This window comes from Pezoporus occidentalis, unplaced genomic scaffold (genome assembly GCF_034315485.1).
Source record: "Pezoporus occidentalis ecotype Australia unplaced genomic scaffold, CSIRO_AGI_Poc_V1 ctg224, whole genome shotgun sequence".
NCBI classification, from domain to species: Eukaryota; Metazoa; Chordata; class Aves; order Psittaciformes; family Psittacidae; genus Pezoporus; species Pezoporus occidentalis.
In genome coordinates this window covers 50,138-68,988 of record NW_026914117.1, presented here as the reverse complement: position 1 = coordinate 68,988, position 18,851 = coordinate 50,138, and the positions used below count along the sequence as shown (strand labels likewise).

The 18,851-nt window shown below is 39.0% G+C and overlaps 1 protein-coding gene across 2 annotated transcripts; it reads right to left on the bottom strand.

Moving 5' to 3' along the window:
- Positions 1 to 1,884: 1,884 nt before the first annotated feature.
- On the bottom strand, positions 1,885 to 18,201 carry AP1AR (adaptor related protein complex 1 associated regulatory protein). 2 transcript variants are annotated; one of them, XM_062620841.1, is made up of 10 exons: positions 18,046 to 18,201; positions 14,562 to 14,610; positions 12,616 to 12,642; positions 11,753 to 11,778; positions 10,784 to 10,880; positions 9,955 to 10,053; positions 6,792 to 6,853; positions 5,661 to 5,734; positions 4,511 to 4,639; positions 1,885 to 2,457 (listed from the first exon to the last, which is right to left on the bottom strand). In XM_062620841.1, the coding sequence occupies exons 1-10, from the start codon at positions 18,120 to 18,122 to the stop codon at positions 2,192 to 2,194; spliced, it is 906 nt and encodes a 301-aa protein (XP_062476825.1). In that variant the 5' UTR covers positions 18,123 to 18,201; the 3' UTR covers positions 1,885 to 2,191. The 2 variants fall into 2 exon arrangements, with proteins under 2 accessions (XP_062476825.1, XP_062476826.1); XM_062620842.1 differs by lacking the exon at positions 9,955 to 10,053.
- Between the last annotated feature and the right edge of the window lie 650 nt (positions 18,202 to 18,851).

Genomic DNA, 18,851 nt, shown 5'->3' with positions numbered 1-18,851 from the left:
CACAGAACCAGCAACAGATAAAACATTGCCAAACATAAGACTGACTGAAAATGTTAATGACTTATATTTGTACAGATATGCCTTTTACAGTACCATTGAACTGTTTCTCCCGAGCTGTTTGTGTCATCTTTCAAGTTCTTCAGTTTCCACAAATACTTACTAGAATATCAATCAGTGACTGATCAACCACACTCAGTGTGGTTGGTGCCCTGAACCCTGAAAAGCAGAATGCTGTTTGCCATGGCAGAACATACGCATCACAGTGAAAGCCTTCAGCTGCAATCCGCTTCCTTTTTCCTAAGCACTTGTTCTACACACAGGAGTACTGGCCAGTTTCTTCCCTCAAAGCGTCATCAGCACAAGATAAGCTCATGTTCTCTGGCCAGAAGTAGTTGCCACTGCAGGGTAAGTTACAGTTTGAGTAGGTAAAAAAACAGGTTATTTACATGTTGAGAAAGTTGCCTTCAGTTCCATAGGAATCTCTTCTACAAATCAACGTTCAGAAGTTACACAGTAGTAGCTTACACCAAACCAAAAACAGACAGTTGATGCATACAAATTTTTAAAGCTTATTACAGGCATTGCAAATGTAGATAATGACATTAAAATATTTTTCAGTGACATAGCTACAATTTAAATTAAAAAAAAGGAATATTATCAACAAGATTCATCTCTTCCTTAGTGGTGATATTTGTACGTATTTCATACCAGTGTATGGTATTTTTGTTCAAGTTATTATGAAGAGGACCACCCTATAATGACCCTAATATCACATGCAGGCTAAAACAGAGACACAACAGTCACTGACAAATTCAGTTCTCTGGTGTTGCAGATACATTAGTTAGTGTGCTGCTATTACTAAACAGAGGTTAAGTTAAACCCATCCCCCTTTTTTCCAGGGGAAAACACGACAGCCACACAAAACAGCAGTAAAGTAGAATGGCTTTACTGAAACTCTGGGGAAAGCCTGACTTCTACAACTGTTTTGCACCTTCTTCAGTGAGCCTTTTTTAAAAAGTATAACCTGCAAAAGTACCAGGGGATACACCAGATTTGCAATAACCAAACAAACACTTCCTTGAATTTCAGTCTGTAATAGCAGTATTACCTATCCAGTTCAGAGTCACAGGAAAGCTTGATCACTTAAACACACTGGTTTGTAACTTGAACTTTTTATTCCCTTGCTTTAAAAAACAGAAATTCAGCCTTTAGGTTCTTCTTCATACCCCAGAAGCAGAGCAACTAGTCTTCCCTCAGTTTGTTCAGAAAATGTTGTTTTTCACTAATCCTTCCAGTTGTTGAATTGTAAATTTTCTATCACTAAAGAATTTTAAGGACAATGTAGGAACAGATGTTGATCTTTTCGGGGCGGGGGGGGGGGCAGGAAGAGGGGGAAAATCAAGGATTTGGTCCTCCTAGTTCTCCACTAGATATGGGTTGAAGTTTCCTGTTCGATGCATATAGATTTTTTTATAGTAATTTTTCTATCTAGCACACACTTACTAAGTCTGGCATACTATACTATACAAGACAGTATCTTACCTAACCTAACCCAATGATTTATATTATGTTTATTGAGGTTAACTGTGCTTAAAGTAATAAAAAAAAAATGAAATAAATGAGAATGACAACATAAGGCTAGAAAGACTGTAAGCTAAATGGGGAAAACCTGCCATTTATCCCAAGGGATATTTGTTTTGCAGCTGGCTAAGCACACTCTCTCAATAGCTAAAGAACAAGTCCAAAAGCACATGTTGGAAATAAAATTTTAAAATTCCTCTTCTATATTCGAGTATTCATTAAATTAATGTAAGTCCATTTCTTAGATGTCAGGCTACTAATGACTTTTAGAAACAAAATTGGCATAAACGACATCCAGGGTGTAGGGGGGTAAGGCTACTTAAAATATAGATATGCCAAGCTATGAAGCTTAAATTAGTGCAGACAATTTTATATTAAATCCAGGTATCCAGAAATATACACAAGAGAATCATCCCAGTTTTCATAAAAGTTTAGAAGGTAGATGATGAAATTGCACTTAATTCTGAATTAATTCAGATAGCAAGTCATTCCCACTCCTTGCCACTCAATTGGGAAGAAAAAGGGAACCACATTCAAAAGAGTGAATTGGGTTTGTACATTCTATTCCACTTCCCAGCATTTGTTCACAGATAAGGGCCTTGCAGTTTCACTACCTGTCTTGACAATCAGAAACAGATGTCTTTACATCTGATACAGACAACTCTAACACAGGATTTACAAATCCGGCATATTCAGAATTGCCATTATCATCCATTTCAGCACTAACAAAGTCATTCTCCCACTCTAATCCATTGGAATCGTCAGAGGCTGAAGCTGGATTACTTCCTTTCTTCTTGTTATTGAATTTCAGTGCTGCCCAGAGTATATCTTCTTCTGTTTTGGAGCGTTCTCTCATTGGAATCATCCTGTTCATGCCTGTGAGTTAAGAAGTGTTTATGAGAAAGACATCATTTTGAAGGAAGTACCTTTACGTTTGCCTTAGAGCGTTAGAAGAAACAGTAAGAATCCTTTAGAAACCCAAACCCTGATAATTTCACTCCTGAGCATCAGCATATTTTTTCTGGTGGTAGTGTTCATATTAAATCCATAGTTTGCAGTCAGTTTTAGCCCAAATGAACACAGCCACTGATGTTGCTTTAGAGTTCTAATGAACCCAGACAACACAACAGAACATCTCCCTGGCAGTATTTCTCTCTCGTATTTAAACGACCTGCTGCCCCATATTATAGGTATGTAAATATTAGAAGATCTTTGGTACCATGCCATTTCCAGAAAAGCTTAATGTCTGCAGAAACCTGTAATACTGCTGTAACTGACAAACAGATAAAACATCATCACATGAAACATTTTAAACAGCAACTAAACTCTAGAGGAATATTGGGTATATTTGTCTAGGAAAGCTCTTCAGTTTGTCTGAAAAAGTATATTCAATTTCACAAAAAATAAGGCAAAAGATTGGTTGAAAACTGCACAAGCACATCAGAGATGCTATTTGTCAGTAATTATTGACTTTAGTCATGGTGTACCAAAACCCAAACCACTGGAAGCAAAAAAGAGGAGGATTTATGATGATCCTCTTATTTGCTGTTCTCATACATTCCTAAGTAAACTCCCCTTTAAATGTGGAGTAACTAGCTAACTAATTAATTATAATTAAAAACTTCATATTGCAAGTGAAACACAGAACTCTTGCAGTGGGTAAGCCACAGGGAAAAAGTATGAGGAAAATTTTTCCCTTCATCAGACACCAAATGATAGATTTTATGTTATGGTTTCATGGTTCTCTTAAAACATAGCTATTTTCAATTTAGTTTTTCCTCTGGTACCAATGGCTCACTGAAGCTGTTGTCTATCTGAGGATACTCTGCCAAAAATACCAATACAACATCAGTATTACAAGTTCCTTGTTTGGTATCGGTACATGACACCAGAGAATGAAAACAACTCCTGTCTCAGAAGTGTGTAATTCATGAAGGACATTGTTTCCCTGTTAGAAAGCTCCTAACCTGGCAACTTTTCTGTCAAGCAATGTCATCTTTTTGTACTGTTCTTAGTGGTTGGGTTTTTCAAGGATAATACTATCGAAAAGCACTGGTTCTTCTCTACTTTGCATTCAGCTCCCCTATGACTTTGTCTACTAACAGCAAAAATGAGACCATAAATTAACACCCCAGCTCACACTAAACCCCACACCCCTCTACTTTTTAAGTTGTTCAGCCTCCACAGTAGATTTTGACAGCACACACAGTAACTGAGCAAGCAGTCAGCCCCTTTAGGGAGATCGTTTTAATACACTTAAGTTGGTCCAGATCTACTAAGAATGTCCTAAAAACGACACAAAGCCCTTGCAACACTGGCTTGTATTTCTTTCAGATGAACATTCCTTCCTTTGCAGCCATGAAAACCAGTTATGTTCTCAAGCAGTCTTCCTTACATTATCTTACCCCTGTTCTGCTCAAGATCAGAGGTTACTAGAGTGAAGGGATGCACTGCTGCCACAATGACCTATTAAAATTACTCCCCTTTGTAAAGCACAAGCTACTAGGAATCAGAAATGCAACTATACAGTCATGTTGTTCTCTGTTTTAGGCGGGTTTTGGCGCTTCTGACCAACTTACACATTGTAAGACAAGGAACAAGCTGTTCCTACTACTACTGGCTCACAAGAGGGCAGCATTTCTTTACTGTTATGGCTGGTGTGAGTTTACAAGTCCATTCTACAAAATGCAGGAAAAGACATTGAAGGATTCAAAGAAATGGATTAATTTATTAGGAATTCTTCAAAATAATAAATTTCCTATGTAAAAATAATCTACAGTTTAATCATTACGCACTTGACAAGTTCCATCAGAATTAAGTTTTAAATCACCTTCCCTTTCAAAAACAACATTTACAATCAACATAGTTTAACACTATTAGCATTTTTAACTTGGAGGTTCAGAATGAAACTCAAGAGCAGAAGAAATACCTTCTTCATCTTCCCACTCTAAATCTAATGAAGTGCTGTCATCATTTCCACTCACTGATTTGGTTTTGGTCATTAAGTCACAACTGCTCTCCGTGTTGGGTGTAAGCACTGTAGCATCAGATGAAAGTCCTAGATAAAAAAAAAAAACAACCCACAACAACCCCCCACCCCCAAAGCAAAACAAACAAACAAAAAAAAACAAAACCAAATAAACTATTTTTAATTCATATACATACTTGAATTTGAGGTTCAATATGTAAAACAACTCTCAAAGAAAGGAGGTTTTGTGCCTTGTGGCCTTTAAAGCTCAGGAACACTTGAAAAAACACTTCATCCATCACTTCAAAGTGTCTACAGTAACTTTTTAATAGTCAACATTACTAAGATATTGCACGAGGACATTAAGCAAGACTAACTAGAACTATAGAGAAATTGGGTAAGCTTGTGTAAAGACAAAAATCAAAAAACCAAACCAACCAAACAAAAAACCCCACAAAACAAAAAATCCAAACAAACAAATCAACCTTTCCCTCCAAAAAACCTCAAACTGCACACACTGTTTCCCAAGAAGTAACTAACATCAGTCCTACAATTGCTTAGTGACTATCATGTACTGTCATCAAGACATGGATCCAAGTGTATAAAGTCATTTTCCTCTAAATAGTTAGTGGAATTTTTAAATATAGTCAGCTGAATCCTCTCACTTCATTAGGAAAAAAAAACCACCAATTAGTATGATTCCACTTATTTTGCCGAGAGATTGTTAAAAAAGCTACACACACACATTGGCATCTTTAATACACAGCTGGGCTTTACAAGATAAGTTCACTGCATTGATGTTGCCTCCATGGAGCCAGTTGGAAAACCTTAGTAAAATAAAATCCATGCACAGGACTTGTTTGCTTACTTAACTTGCCTTTGGGAGCTGCAGTGGCTGTAGTACAAGTTACAAATGCCGAGTTTCGAAAACCTGAAGCACCAGGGATTAGAGGAAAAGGTTCTATCAATTTTTTTTTTAATAGATACATGTATACACATTTTATATACATGTGGTATAAAAATAAGTTATTATATTTATCTAGGAAAAGAAAGAGCATTCTGTGCTCCTCAATCACTTAAAGACACTCATAAAAATAAAAGGAAGACTTACTACTACTGCGAAAAGTGTCATACTGGAATTTTGTATTTCTTAAGAAAGAATCGAGGCCTTCCTCTGCCACTGAGCTGCAAATACAATGCACATATTTTATTTTTTTATAGCCTCTCAGGAGGCTATAAAATACATTAATCAACATGCCCTCCCTCCCAGTTCTATGCTACAAAGCACATACACATTTAACTAAATCTTTATGCTTTTCCCATTCCTACTCATCACATTGTCTCCCTTCCTGAGCTCCTGCTCAATTTTCAGTAGCATTTTCAGTTAAAAATTCACTTCTGTCACAAAACTGCACTTCCTCTCAATCTTTGTCACTTTAGAGAATGCCTCCTTAATTTTCAGTTCCCTTTTTTAACTAATGAATTCAAATCCTGCTACTTGTAGTCTTTCATTCCTAAAATCTGTATTGTTCCTCCCACACCATAAAACCTCGGTTTTTACAGCTCATTTTCTAAACATACTTCCATAACCAAAAATCCCTCCTACCCCGTTCTCTTCCATCCAAAAACAGTTGTCTGATTTCAGGGTCTTTTCTAAACTCAGATACCATTCAACTGTAAATTTCTTCAGATTACTTTTGCTTTTCTCTCCCCTCTCCCTTCCCTCCCCCCCCCCCCCCCCCCCCAACACAGAAGGTGGGAGTGAAGAGCATTAAATTTATAGTATTAATGAAATAACAGGCAGACTAGATAAACCAATTCCCCATTTGATTAGTGTGTATTATTATTGGCCATTTCAAACAGGGTTCTGAATAATAAAGGTATTTTTATATTAGCCAAAAATTACACATATAAACACATTTTTGCTGTAAACCACTGATTGGGTGTGCATGTGTAACTAGCTGGGAGTGAGTTCAATTTTGTATGCGTCAGTCTAATAATTACAGTGAAAACCAGAATGAATGCAAGCTACCCTCTATTTTGCAGATTAATGGTAACTAATTTGAATTCGGCAACTACTTGGTATGAAGAGAACTGCAAAGAATGAAACCAATTCTGACTTAGAAATGTGTAAGGTTTGAAAAATGCAGTGAGTTTTTCTTTTTCTGGTCGGGGGAAATGAGGAACAGGAGTAAAAACAGTCACAGCTCTCTATTATCATGAATAAAACTTTACAACTTACCTCTGATATTCTCCATTATTAATAGCATGTGCTCTCTGGGTTATCCTTTGCTGTCTACGTTGCTATCAAAACAAGAAAAAACAGTTGAAAAAGCTGAATGAAATCACTCAGAGTAATGTAGATAACACTCAGATAAGTGTTGCTTTATCTGAGATATTAGAGGGAGCAGTGCCCTGGCCCTGGAGGAGTTTCAGTATGACCCGGGAAAAAACCGACTTTCAAGTGAAGATCAAATTTTAGGATATTGAAGGGACTGAAGTAGTATTGTTTTTATAGCTCAGATTTAAAAGCAGATAGCTTGCTGAACAGAGCTCTCAACATTTTACCTATTTCATGCACCATAAAAAAAAACCAACAAAATCTGCATTAATTTGGCTAGCAGCCTGTGAACACCACCTCATTTTTGACTATATCTGTCCTCTAGCCTTCTCTTCTTAACCAATGGGTATTTTCAGCACCTGGGTTATGTTTGATTCCTTTTGCTCTGTGCCCACGAACAGTCAGCCTATCATTTTAAAAGAAACATTTCCTACAGGTCCTTTTATCTCTGTAAAAATCAATACCACCAGCTCCTCCAGCTGCCTGTATCCTCACCAAGTGCTTCATCTATATTAATAAAAGCTTTGTTCCCTTGCTGAGCCAAAAGTATTACTACCTCTACACTCTTAAGGTAGAAAGCTTTCATAGTATCCATAGGCAAAACCAGAACAAAAAATGCAAGACAGAAGCCATAAATGCATTTACTTTGCAGTTACAGGAGAAACAACAGATGTCATGGAAGTAGAGTTCTGCTTAAGTTTTAGGGTTTAAACATTTTGAGGTCTCTTAAGTTTCTTTCCCCTGCCTTGAGAAAAGTGGGAGCATAAAAACTGAGCGCATCAACTCTGTGATTCAAGGTGAATCAGTTATGAAGTAGTAATTGTTCACTGATTGTGTCAAAGACTAAGCTAAAAATGAATAAGCTAGTTTTACAGCCAGGTCTGATGTATCTAGCTATTAGCCTTCTGAAAAAAACTATTCTCAAATTTAATGGATCTGTCCCAACAAAAGGAAAGCAGAGGTAAATAAATCAGAATGTTTAATGTTGACTTGAACTTCATTGGGTAAATTGTCTTGCAAGATAACTGCACTAGATTGAGTACTTTTCAATCCCGAATGCTGATGGCTTCATTTCTTGGAACACTTTTCCATCTTGGGTATTTAAATAAAGAGTATCAGAATAAGCAGATGGAAACCAGTAAGGCAATGGGAAGTGCAGAAGAAGCAGAAGTATCATGTAATGGTAATTAGAGGCGAGAAGACTTAAGTATGCAGGGAGAAAGGGACATGAATTTGGCACCAACATAGTCACAAGCTGTAAAAGTCGGTTACTGGCATACACAACAATTTTCTTTTAAGACTCATATACCCACATAATAACTAATTTCAATTATCTGTTCTGCCAGGTCACATATAAATATCTACCAATGTGAGGTCCAGGATACATGCATATTAGAGTTCTCCACTGCTTCAAACCCTGACATTTAGCAGGGCAACATCAACAAGCCAAATTAGTTTTAAAGGGCTACCACATTTCTAATGAAAAAGCCATTCTCTCATGTAAAAGGCTGCTGCCTACAAACAGCAAAGGCTGGAGTTACGCATTCAAAAAAAAGTTTCTAGTTTATTTAGAAAGATTAAATGTTTGATGCCAATCTCCACAAAAATGCTTCCTTGGAAATCTGTATGGGCTGTTTCCAAAGGAAGTAAGTGGTACTAATTTTAGAAGAGGAGGAAATTAAAATCTCTATAACGCATTTAATCTTAGGTCCTGACTAGAATAGGTGTATACAGATCAAAAAAAATTTTTTAAACAAAGAAAAAAACCCAAACAAAAATGACACCCCCCCCAAAAAAAAACAACAAAACAACAGAGCAAAAAAAAAAAAAAACCAACAACAATCCCCTCCAAAAAAAACAAAATGAAACAAAAACCTGACAAACAAACAAAACCCACACAAAACAACCACAAAGAAAGGCAGACAAGGAAAAGGTCACAAAGAATCAGCCCTCCCCTACCAAACAATAAGAGGCTGGAAAGAGAAATGTGAAATGAGACCTATACTTGCAACATAAATATTAGATGAAATCTGAGTCATCACTATCAGCCTTGGAACAACAATTTTCACTCTCTTTTGAATATTGACAATACATGAAGGTTACAGATCTCCCCAATACCTATTGCAGACCACAGACTTTTACAATTGGTCTAAACCTGAATTTTGGAAAATTTACTTCTAATTTAACACATAACATGTAGCAGGCTGTCTCCTACAACTGCAGCCAAACACACTCTACAAAGTGAAAACATTCTTTCTCATACACATTACTGGCAATCTGAAATTCATGTCAGAGCACATACTTTGATAGGTGAGTAATACAGCAACAAATATTAAATGCACTGATAATACCTAACTGAACTGCAACATGAAAACCATCTAAACAGCATGCTTTCAAAGAAACAGGAAAACGTGATGTGGGCTTTCATTTTACTTGACCAAGCTCCAAAAGTGGGAACACCAGACATGTGAAAGTAGGCACAGACACATTAAATAAAGACTATTTAAGCCATTACCAGACTTTGCCTACTACACATACAAATCACAAAATGAGAGAAGTGATGCAGGGAGAGGGGAAGGGGCCCCAGGAGGTAAGCTCCAAGCAGGGCCAGCAGTAAATTCACAGATGCCTTGGAAGCACTTATCTTCATGTTACCACAAACCACAGAGAAAAGGAATAATTAAGTGCACAAATATATAAAGTATATTTTACATGCCTAAATCATGTCACAATGTATGCTTAATTTCAGAGTGTTTAACTAGAAATTATCACAGATCACATTAAAGTTAGTAACTTCTACACAATGCAAGAAGTCCGTTAAGCTAATTATACATTAAAATCATTATCTCATTCAAAATCTATACTCAGCCACATAAGCCATTTCAAACAACCACGATAATTTTCAGCTGCACTTTCAAAGAGTGCATTTCTTTTTCTACTGGAATATACGAGCCAAAGCAATTTCCCCATTACATTTCTGAGATGTAAAGAGTATTAGGAAAGTCTGCATACATAGAAACAGAAAAAGAAGCTCTGGTATACATTGGGGTCTGTTTCCCCTCACCTCCAAAAGCTTTTTCTGCTTTGCTGCCCTGGCTGCTTCACGCTGTGCAGCATATAAAGCCTCCTCTTCTAGTCTTAACTTCTCCTCTTCTAAGGCTAACTGTATATGAACAGAATAGTAATGGTTAACAAAAGCAGAACCTATCTATCTTCCTATCAATAAAGCCATAAGATCAATAAAACAAAAGTGCTACTAGAAAATAAAAATGAAGGAAAATAGACCATAACTAAAACATTTTTCTTCATTAGCTGAATCTAACAGCTTTCCCCTCACCAACCATTCCAAGAAATTCAGATAACTAAACATTACCCTATTGAATAAACATCATGACTAGCAACTGTTGGAAATGCACACTGCATTTCACTAGGAACTGTAGTGCAAGACATATCTTTTCAGTTGCATATTTCATTGGTCCTTTACTAAAAAGTCATTCTCAATTTCTATATTGTATTCCACATTATATTCCATTAATTACTATATCACTAAAACAAAATTACAAATTATGGTTTCTTTTCCTTAAGAAATGCTCTGGGAAAAAACGAGCACAAGTTGAACCAAATATACTCCCCATTTGTTCTTTCCTAAAAAAGTTCAAATTTAACAGATGTCAATTGTAGCACCAGTCTATACAATTTTTCAGCCAAGAGGCTATTAAAAAGCAGCCATCTCTGATGCAAACTTAGTTGTGCATCTTGTAGACCACAAAATACCAACTGATGAACAAAACCCCATCTTTTCATTCATGTCAATGGACTCTCCTTGTGCTCATGATTGATTTTAGCTAGTTTTAAAGAGAAAATCTCCACACCATGTCATTGCAACCGCTTACCTCTGCCTGAAGCTTCATATCAACAACTCTCTGCTTCTCAGCAATGAAGTCATAATGTCTGTCTTTCAAGTCAGCAATTTCCTCCTCAGTCAGAGGTCTAAATGCATGGGAGAAACAGAGACTCTATCAATTATTTATGTATGATAACTGCAAGTCACAATTAAACATACGCAAGTCCTTCTTGACTGGTCCTCTAATGCAAATTCAACAAGTTGTGTTTCTGGCCTGCTCCTCATGAGAAGAGAGCTCCAAAATTCCAGTTTACTCAAGACAATGCTGTCTCTCCTTACTCTCAGAAAAGGACCTTTTGTATCTTTATAGAAAGCATATTTACAAAGCACTGTTCACTAACAGAACTAATGGAATAGGTTAACATCACTGCAGTGTAAATGTCACTTTTTTCTTGCTTGTTTTGGTTCCTCCAATTATAAATTGTTCCCCTTTCATCTGTTCTCTATTTTATGTCTGCTTTTATGCATCTAACAAACAAGACTGCAAAAGCAGTATTATAAATTACAAGGCTTGCTACATCACTTCTTTGGGATCACTGACAGCAAAAATTGGGAGCTCTCAAACACCACAAAACATCTGCAAGTTGCCCAATAAAGCATACCCTGCAGAGGTTTCCTGTAGTGCAGACCTCAAGTCCCTGCTGCTTATGTCAGTATTAAAACAGTCACAGAAAATTCGCTGGAGCTGTATCACTAACACCCATTTAACTTGTAAAAAGACTCTGGGAACAAGATTCTCTTTGCAATATACTGTTTTAACTGTCTCGTACAGCTTTTGCACGATGGATTATCATTTGAACTGTTCTGACAGGGTTAAGCATCGAGGTTAGCTTGACATCCATCCTTTCCATGTATCTGACAACTAAAGACAGAAGAGGTTTGACAGGAACTGTTAAAAATTTAATAGTCACAGCAGGAGAGCAGTGGGAAAGAGAGGTCTGGAAGCTCAAAGTCTTACCTGTGACTATTTCCTGGGCTTTCTCCCTGTTACAAAAAGAGAAAAGTCTGAGTTTATGAGAATCACATCAATCAATTTCAAGATAGGAAAAACCCTAGTATGAAATCAGTTTATCCTATATATTGGTTTTGTAGTTGGAGGGGAAGGTGGTTGGCAGGGAAGAGGAAGCAGACAAATCCTCTCCTTTAATTTGGAATTGGAAAAAAAAAAAACAAAAACAAACTTCTGTGCCATCAGCTGAAATGGCTCAGTAAAACAGGTTCCTCCAACTGATAATAAATATTCCAATTGTTTATAAACTATCAGGCCTCATGTTTTAAAATACAAAGCAGGGTGTTGCAAATGAGGTGTATGTCCCACCTGTTATCAAGCTGTATTAAATGTATAAAGCTTAAAGGCCAACTTCTATTTTTCTGAAGTACAGTTTACCCATAACCACAAGAACTGCAAAGACACCCACAACTTTCCTTAGCAAAGCAACCCTGGTCTGTTTCTGTTCTCAGAGAGAGTATTTGCTGAGTCTTAAACAGGAGTTACACCAGAAGCAAACTATCAAGTCTTTCCCTCCGCCCTCTATGTTTCCACACCCCCACCCCCTTCTTTTCTTTTTGCCTTCATAATGCTCTCTTCCCAAAGGGGTTACTTCCCATACTGCCCCGAATGAGTTTTCTCTTCTCTTAGGTCTTAATTTCTCCCAAAGCGTTTAATACTTATTACTAGAGCAAGCAAAACTCAGAATTAAAAAAAAACAACTCCTTGTGATTTAAGTTACAGCATCACATAAAGTGGAAGGAAAATACAGCTCTTGGAACCACTTCTGAGGGTTGTACTAGCAGGTTTCACAATATCATCTAGGTACCTACCTCATCACTTTCCACCAGGTTCTCAAACTGCAGAGAGAAAACAGTAAACAATCTTTACTATTCAATGCGACAAGTCACTAAACACATACTGCAAATACAACTATGTATTTAATCTGTCTTGTAAAAGCACTGCTCCAGTGATACTCCAGGGACTGTAACAGCATTTATGGAAGTCCCTACTTTATCTGCAGTATTGCTTTCAGAGTAGGACCTATCTTCTTACCAATGTTCCTTTTCCTAAAGCTTACATTTGCCTAAAAGGAGAAAAGTCAAAATTAAAACACACTCATGTTTTTACAACTTACCTGAGGGTCCTGATAAAAATGAAATCTCATTAGCTTGTAAGATTGCCAATAACTCTGTGTAGCCGAAGCATGATAATACAAGCAGGGGAAGGCATGGTACATGTCCTGGGTTCAGCAGTAGCAGTCATTTTTCTCCTTCTTAGTAGCTGGTGTGGAGCTGCATTTTGACTTTCGGCCTGGGAACGGTGCTGACAGCACCGATGTTTTTAGTTACTGCTCAAATGTTTGGTCTGGCCAAGGACTTTCTGAGCCTCATGCTTTGCCAGGGAGGAGGGGAAGCCAGGAGGAAGCAGAGACAGGACACCTGACCCAAATTAGCCAAAGAGGTATTCAATACCACAGCATGTCATGCCCAGGATGTAATAGAGTTACCCGGAAGGGCCAGGACTGCGGGGCTGGACTAGGTATTGGTTGGTGCTTGGTCGGGCTGGAGGGGCGAGTTATCGGTCAGCGGGTAGTGAGGTGTTGTATTCTCTTCCCTTGTTATTTCCCTTATCATTATTATTATTGGTGATAGCAGTAGTGATTTGTGTTATACCTTAGTTACTAAACTGTTCTTATCTCAACCCCTGGGAGTTGCATTCTTTTGATTCTCCTTCCCATCCCTCTGGGAGCAGGGGGAGGGCAAAAAGGGGAGGGGGAGTGAGAGAGCAACTGCATTATTTATGGCTGACTTTGTTGAAACCACAACAGTACAGCTCCCACTCAGTTTAATAATGTAGAAAATATAAGAAGTGTAGCACACACAACCTCTATCTCACATATCAACTGTGCTGCTTATCCAAAAGTGTTTCAAGATGTATTTAATTTACAGAAGACAATTACTTTCAACGCAGTACTCTAAAAACAGCTAACTTGAACTATCACATGAAAACAAACAGAAATTCACTGTACTATTTTCAGTACAGTAATATTACACATAGTCAATACACCAAACACAGAAGTCAATTCCTACAGCAAGACTTCTTGTTTGATCTGTACATTAACTAATAGCTGTAGACTGACTATGAATAACAGTTTGGGAAGAGGACAAAACTTTCTTTTTCCTATCATATTTCTGCCACAGAAACCCTCTCTCACTCCGGGAAGTTGGACACTAAAACAGATTTTGTTCTTAGTAACAGGGGTAATCTGAACAGTCCAGGAATTTTAGACTGTAAGGAACACTCAGAGAAAGTAAACCAGGTTATTCTGAGAGTCTCAAACAAGTTAACCTCATACTACCCTTGGCAAAAAAGGGGTGCTATTCAATGGCCAAGAAAGGATCTTTGTGGTGAGCAAAGTGGATTTTTCTAGGATCAGATTGATGATCCTGGAGTGAAGAACTAGATATCCTGCATTTACACAGAAAAGAAAAATCCGTCCCTACACAGCAATGGAATAAGCAGACTTTAGAATCCTCCAGTGCTGAGTAAGATATCATAACAGATACTTCTCTTCTTTCAAATAATGATTAGGGTGAGATAAGGTATTAATGTTCTGAGGTGCTGTAACAACCACTATCTTGCCACCCAGCAGTTCGGTTTAGAATAACCCAGAATATTTCAGAGTACACAAAATGCAAAAAGGGTTAAAGACACTGCTAGAATTCAGGTCTTCCTACTGGCTTTTTTTGCAACCACTAGAAATGTAAGCACTCACCTCTATAGTGAAGTGTTCTCCTGTTGAATGAGTTCTAAAATACTTGGATCTGGAAAGAAAAATCTACAGTTACACTATAGAATAGTCCTCAATTCACAGCAGAAGGAAAATAAGCCTGATAATTTTAAATAGCAGTTGAAATATGTTAAATGTGAAATAAGCATAAAATCTTCATGCATTAGACACATTTACTTGTTAGGTCGGGTTCTGCATCACTACCACAGCAGAAAGAAGACAAAGCATGAAAACATCTGTGGAACTGGAGAGAAGATGAATGCCTTCAAGTGAAGAGAAACCCCTCATCAGGATGCTGAGCTTGACATTATAGACACTTGGCATGCTCTGCACTACTTTTAATGCATTTTGCCCTTCACAAAACATTATTCCAGGCAATTTCTGAAAACACCACTGCTCACCGTGGCACTAGCACAGCATCTCATACAACATGAATGTCAAACAATATTTTTTATTTTGACAGCTTGGCACAGCTAGGAGGTTGAACCTCAGAGAAAAGTGATGATGAAGAGGTCAAGACAGTGCTTTTCAACTACATAAAATTATTCAGTCTAGTTTTCTACAGGGAGTCAGTCATCTTGGTTCTTCAGCTTAACGCCATCCTCTATGAAAAACAATACAGCATTAAGTTACCCAAATACATTTTTGCCTAGCGAAAGAGGTTTGGCCATCACCCAAAAGTACACTCAAATGCAAACCAGTGCTTCAGTACAACATCCATCTCACATTTAAAAAACAGATTCCAGTTGCAGGCACTGAGTGATATCAGGAATAAACTCAGGCACTTATATACTTGAAGACTGTTCCATACTTCAACCAGTACCTGCTTCTACTATACTAAAAGTAACACCCAGCCAAAGCCTGAATTATTTTAATTCCATCACATTTCCATCCTTAGAACATTTTTCTTTGTAAGTCAGTTAGGGTACATCTCCCCTGGCAACTTGTTGCACAACCCACTTCTTCCTCATTGCGTACCCTTTCTTTCCGTCTGCACAGCAGCACATCTCACAGTGCACAGCTCTGCTGAGTAAATTCAGTTGAAATAAAACAGTCACCAGTCAAAATGCATACAGCTTTTAGTATTCTCCTTTAAGCTCTCCTGTTTCATTATCTTCTAAAACAGGCTCTTAGGTTTGATGGCAACTAAAGAAAACCATCTAGCTAACAGGCCATCAGATCAACAGAGACTGTCAGATCAGTCTTCAAAGAGCTAGAGCTATTAATAAGACTAGCGTTGCAGCACCCCATACACACTTGCTTTATTCTCCTTTTACACAAAGTCATGTTACTTTATTTAAGAAAAGAAGAACCAGCTTTTACAGATTACGTGGGGAAAAAAGTCACTAAAAATGAACCTTTACTCTATGAAAACCAGGGCATGAGATAAACTTACTTTTTCCACACGAGTGACAAAAAGGATTGTTTCAGTTTTGCTACATACCTTCTCCCAAACTAACCAAATAAGAATGTAAATAAATAACCCAGATATATAACCAAATTAAACAAAACAAGCAAACAACAAAAAAAAAACAAAGACAAATTATAGCTACTTTTCTCCCTCTTTTTTTTTCCTCCCCTTTCTTTTAAACACTCCTCCAGGAGTAAAGAGGAATACTTATGGTTGAATATAGTGACAAATTAGCCATGGCCTACTTCCTAATTACAGCTGCAGCTTGTAGTACTTCGAGCAAAACTATTTCAGCGGAAGCATAAGGAAACTTCCTAAAACAAATTACCAGCTGGAAGTTGGTACATTTACAGGAGGTTAAACTTACACTACACTAAAAAAAAAGGTTTTGGTGTTTCACCTCTCTCTGCACATGCTCTCCATGAATGCCAAAATCACTGCAGCAACTCATACCCAAGTCTCCAAGATTCTAAGCACAATTCCAAGCAAAAGCGATTTATAACCTTACAGGATACTGAAAGGCTTCTTAAAAACTCTATACTTCATTCCATTCATGGTTTGTTTCATACACTTAAATCTTGGAGCATCTAAAAATAATGAAGCACTATTTTTGGGGGGGGAACCTGAGTGATCACCATTAACTCAATAAGGTACCCAGTTATGTGATGCTGTTTGGCAAGTAGCCAAATATGCAGAATTTGGCAGCAATCTAACAAACAGAAAATTTACAAGACGTATTTATGATTCTGTTTTTACTACAATTCCCTGCACCTCCCACCACACAGCAGGAGGAAAATACTTAATAGCAAATGATACAAAGTACTGCAAAAGTATAAGAAAAAAAAAATACAAGGGGAAAACTAACAAAAAACACAGGTGATAGTCACTTTAGAGCAAACAGAAGGTTAAAAGATAACCATCTATGTTGAATTTGCTGTTACAACCAGAAGTCTTGTGCCTTTTTGGACTCTGTCTCCTATCCAGTGATCATCAGTCTGTTATTAGGTCAGTTAAAAGTTACTGGGGGTGAAATAAAGGACCAAGGAGACCCTACAACCAATATTTTAACTCAGATCAAAGCAATAATTTAAAGGGTAAGTACATGTTTCCAGAGACTTACAGTCACTACCCCTGACTGCAGAAAAAAAGGGCATAAATCCATGAGTTGAGGCTCAGGAAAAAACACCTGCAAAACAAGAACCTCTTGAAAATTACCTGTTTTTCTCAGCACAAGAAAGAGACAGGTAAGTGCTGGCTGTTTCATTTCAGCTGCTCACATACCCTCTGCTACAGAGCTCTGCCAGCACAGGCAGGTATCCACACACATACTTGTCCTGGTCTTCCACTCTTTACTCTGACAAGTTCTCCTAGAAGGACAAGCAGAAGATGGAATTTGCCTGCTGCAGGTGGTGTGGAAGCAGAGGTCGTGAGTTTGTGATGGGTAAAATGCTCTGCATGTCTACCTAGAGCTATTATGTTACTAGCAAAAGTAAGGGATCTGTAACTGTTGAATACAGATTATTATATGGAAGAAAGCCAAGTTCTTCTTCAGGTAACATGCCCTTCCCCTGTTGTACACTGCTCTTCCACGAACTGGTTGCACAGAAGAAAACGTGGAAACCAACATTTCCAAGATAAAAGCCAGTTTGTTGGAATCAGGCTGCTCCTGAGCTTCTGTACCGCTCAGCCCCTCACTCACAGGGAACAAGGCACCATACTCCAGGAAACGCTGGGGGTTTCTACCTTCCCACAACCACAGCAGCCTGAATAGATTTCAGCAACCGACCCATACACCTCTTTACGCTGCTTCCGGGAAAAAAACACCTGGCAAGAGGAACAGGAGCAGGGCTGTTCCCGCAGCCAACTACTAAACACCCGCACGGAGCCGAGCCGCCTTCCCCCGCCATTTCACCCGTCCGGCATACCGCAGCGACGGTTCCGCCCCTCTCCCATCCGGGTCGGCCACGACACCGGCCGCTTCGAAGGCGGGGCCAGACGGCCTCAATACCTCCCCGCCCCGGAGAGGGCAGGGAGCGGGGCTGCTGGGATGCTGCTTACCCTCCGCCGCGCTGGAGCCGGCCGGCGTCCGTCCGGTAGAACAGGCCGGAGCACCACTGCGCCCAGCAGTTCCCCATCGCATCCTGAGCTCCTCAACGGTTCCTCCTACTCCCCTCAGGCGCACTCAGTTCAGACCCACCATCACACACACACACACACACACACACACACACACACACACACACACACACACAGGGCCGAACGCTGGGCGGAAACTCTACACACAACGCCTCATGACCGCGGCGCAGCGGCGAACGCCGCATGCCCGGGCGCTAGCCCCGCCTCGCTCCGCCCTGAGGGGACCAGCCCGGTCCGCCTAACCCAGAGCGAAGAGGAAGTCGCGCAGCCCTTCCCCAGGAGTAGGCGTTAAAAGGCTCCTTTCCTTAAAAAACGCCGCTGAAGGTATTTATTTCTCTTCCAGGAGCTCACGTAACAGGAGAGAGAGGAAAGATTGAATTGTCTTGGTTGGTGTGAGGTAGTTGGGATGGTCTTGAGTGAACTTAAACAGGCACAGAGGGAGGCTCTGTCATCTGGGAAAGAAAGTGAGGTGTTTTACCACAAAACCGCCTTAAAAAGAAGGCAGTAGCATCTCGAGATCGACTGTCTTATCACTGCTGTGTGCCACAGGTGTTGGTTTTACTTTTAAATTTAAGCTCTTTACTGTGAGAGTGGTGAGGCACTGGCACAGGCTGCCCAGAGAAGTAAATGCCCCATCCCTGGCAGTGTTCAAGGCCAGGCTGGACAGAGCCTTGGGTGCCGTGATCTAGTGTGAGGCGTCCCTGCCCATGGCAGGGGTTGGAACTGGA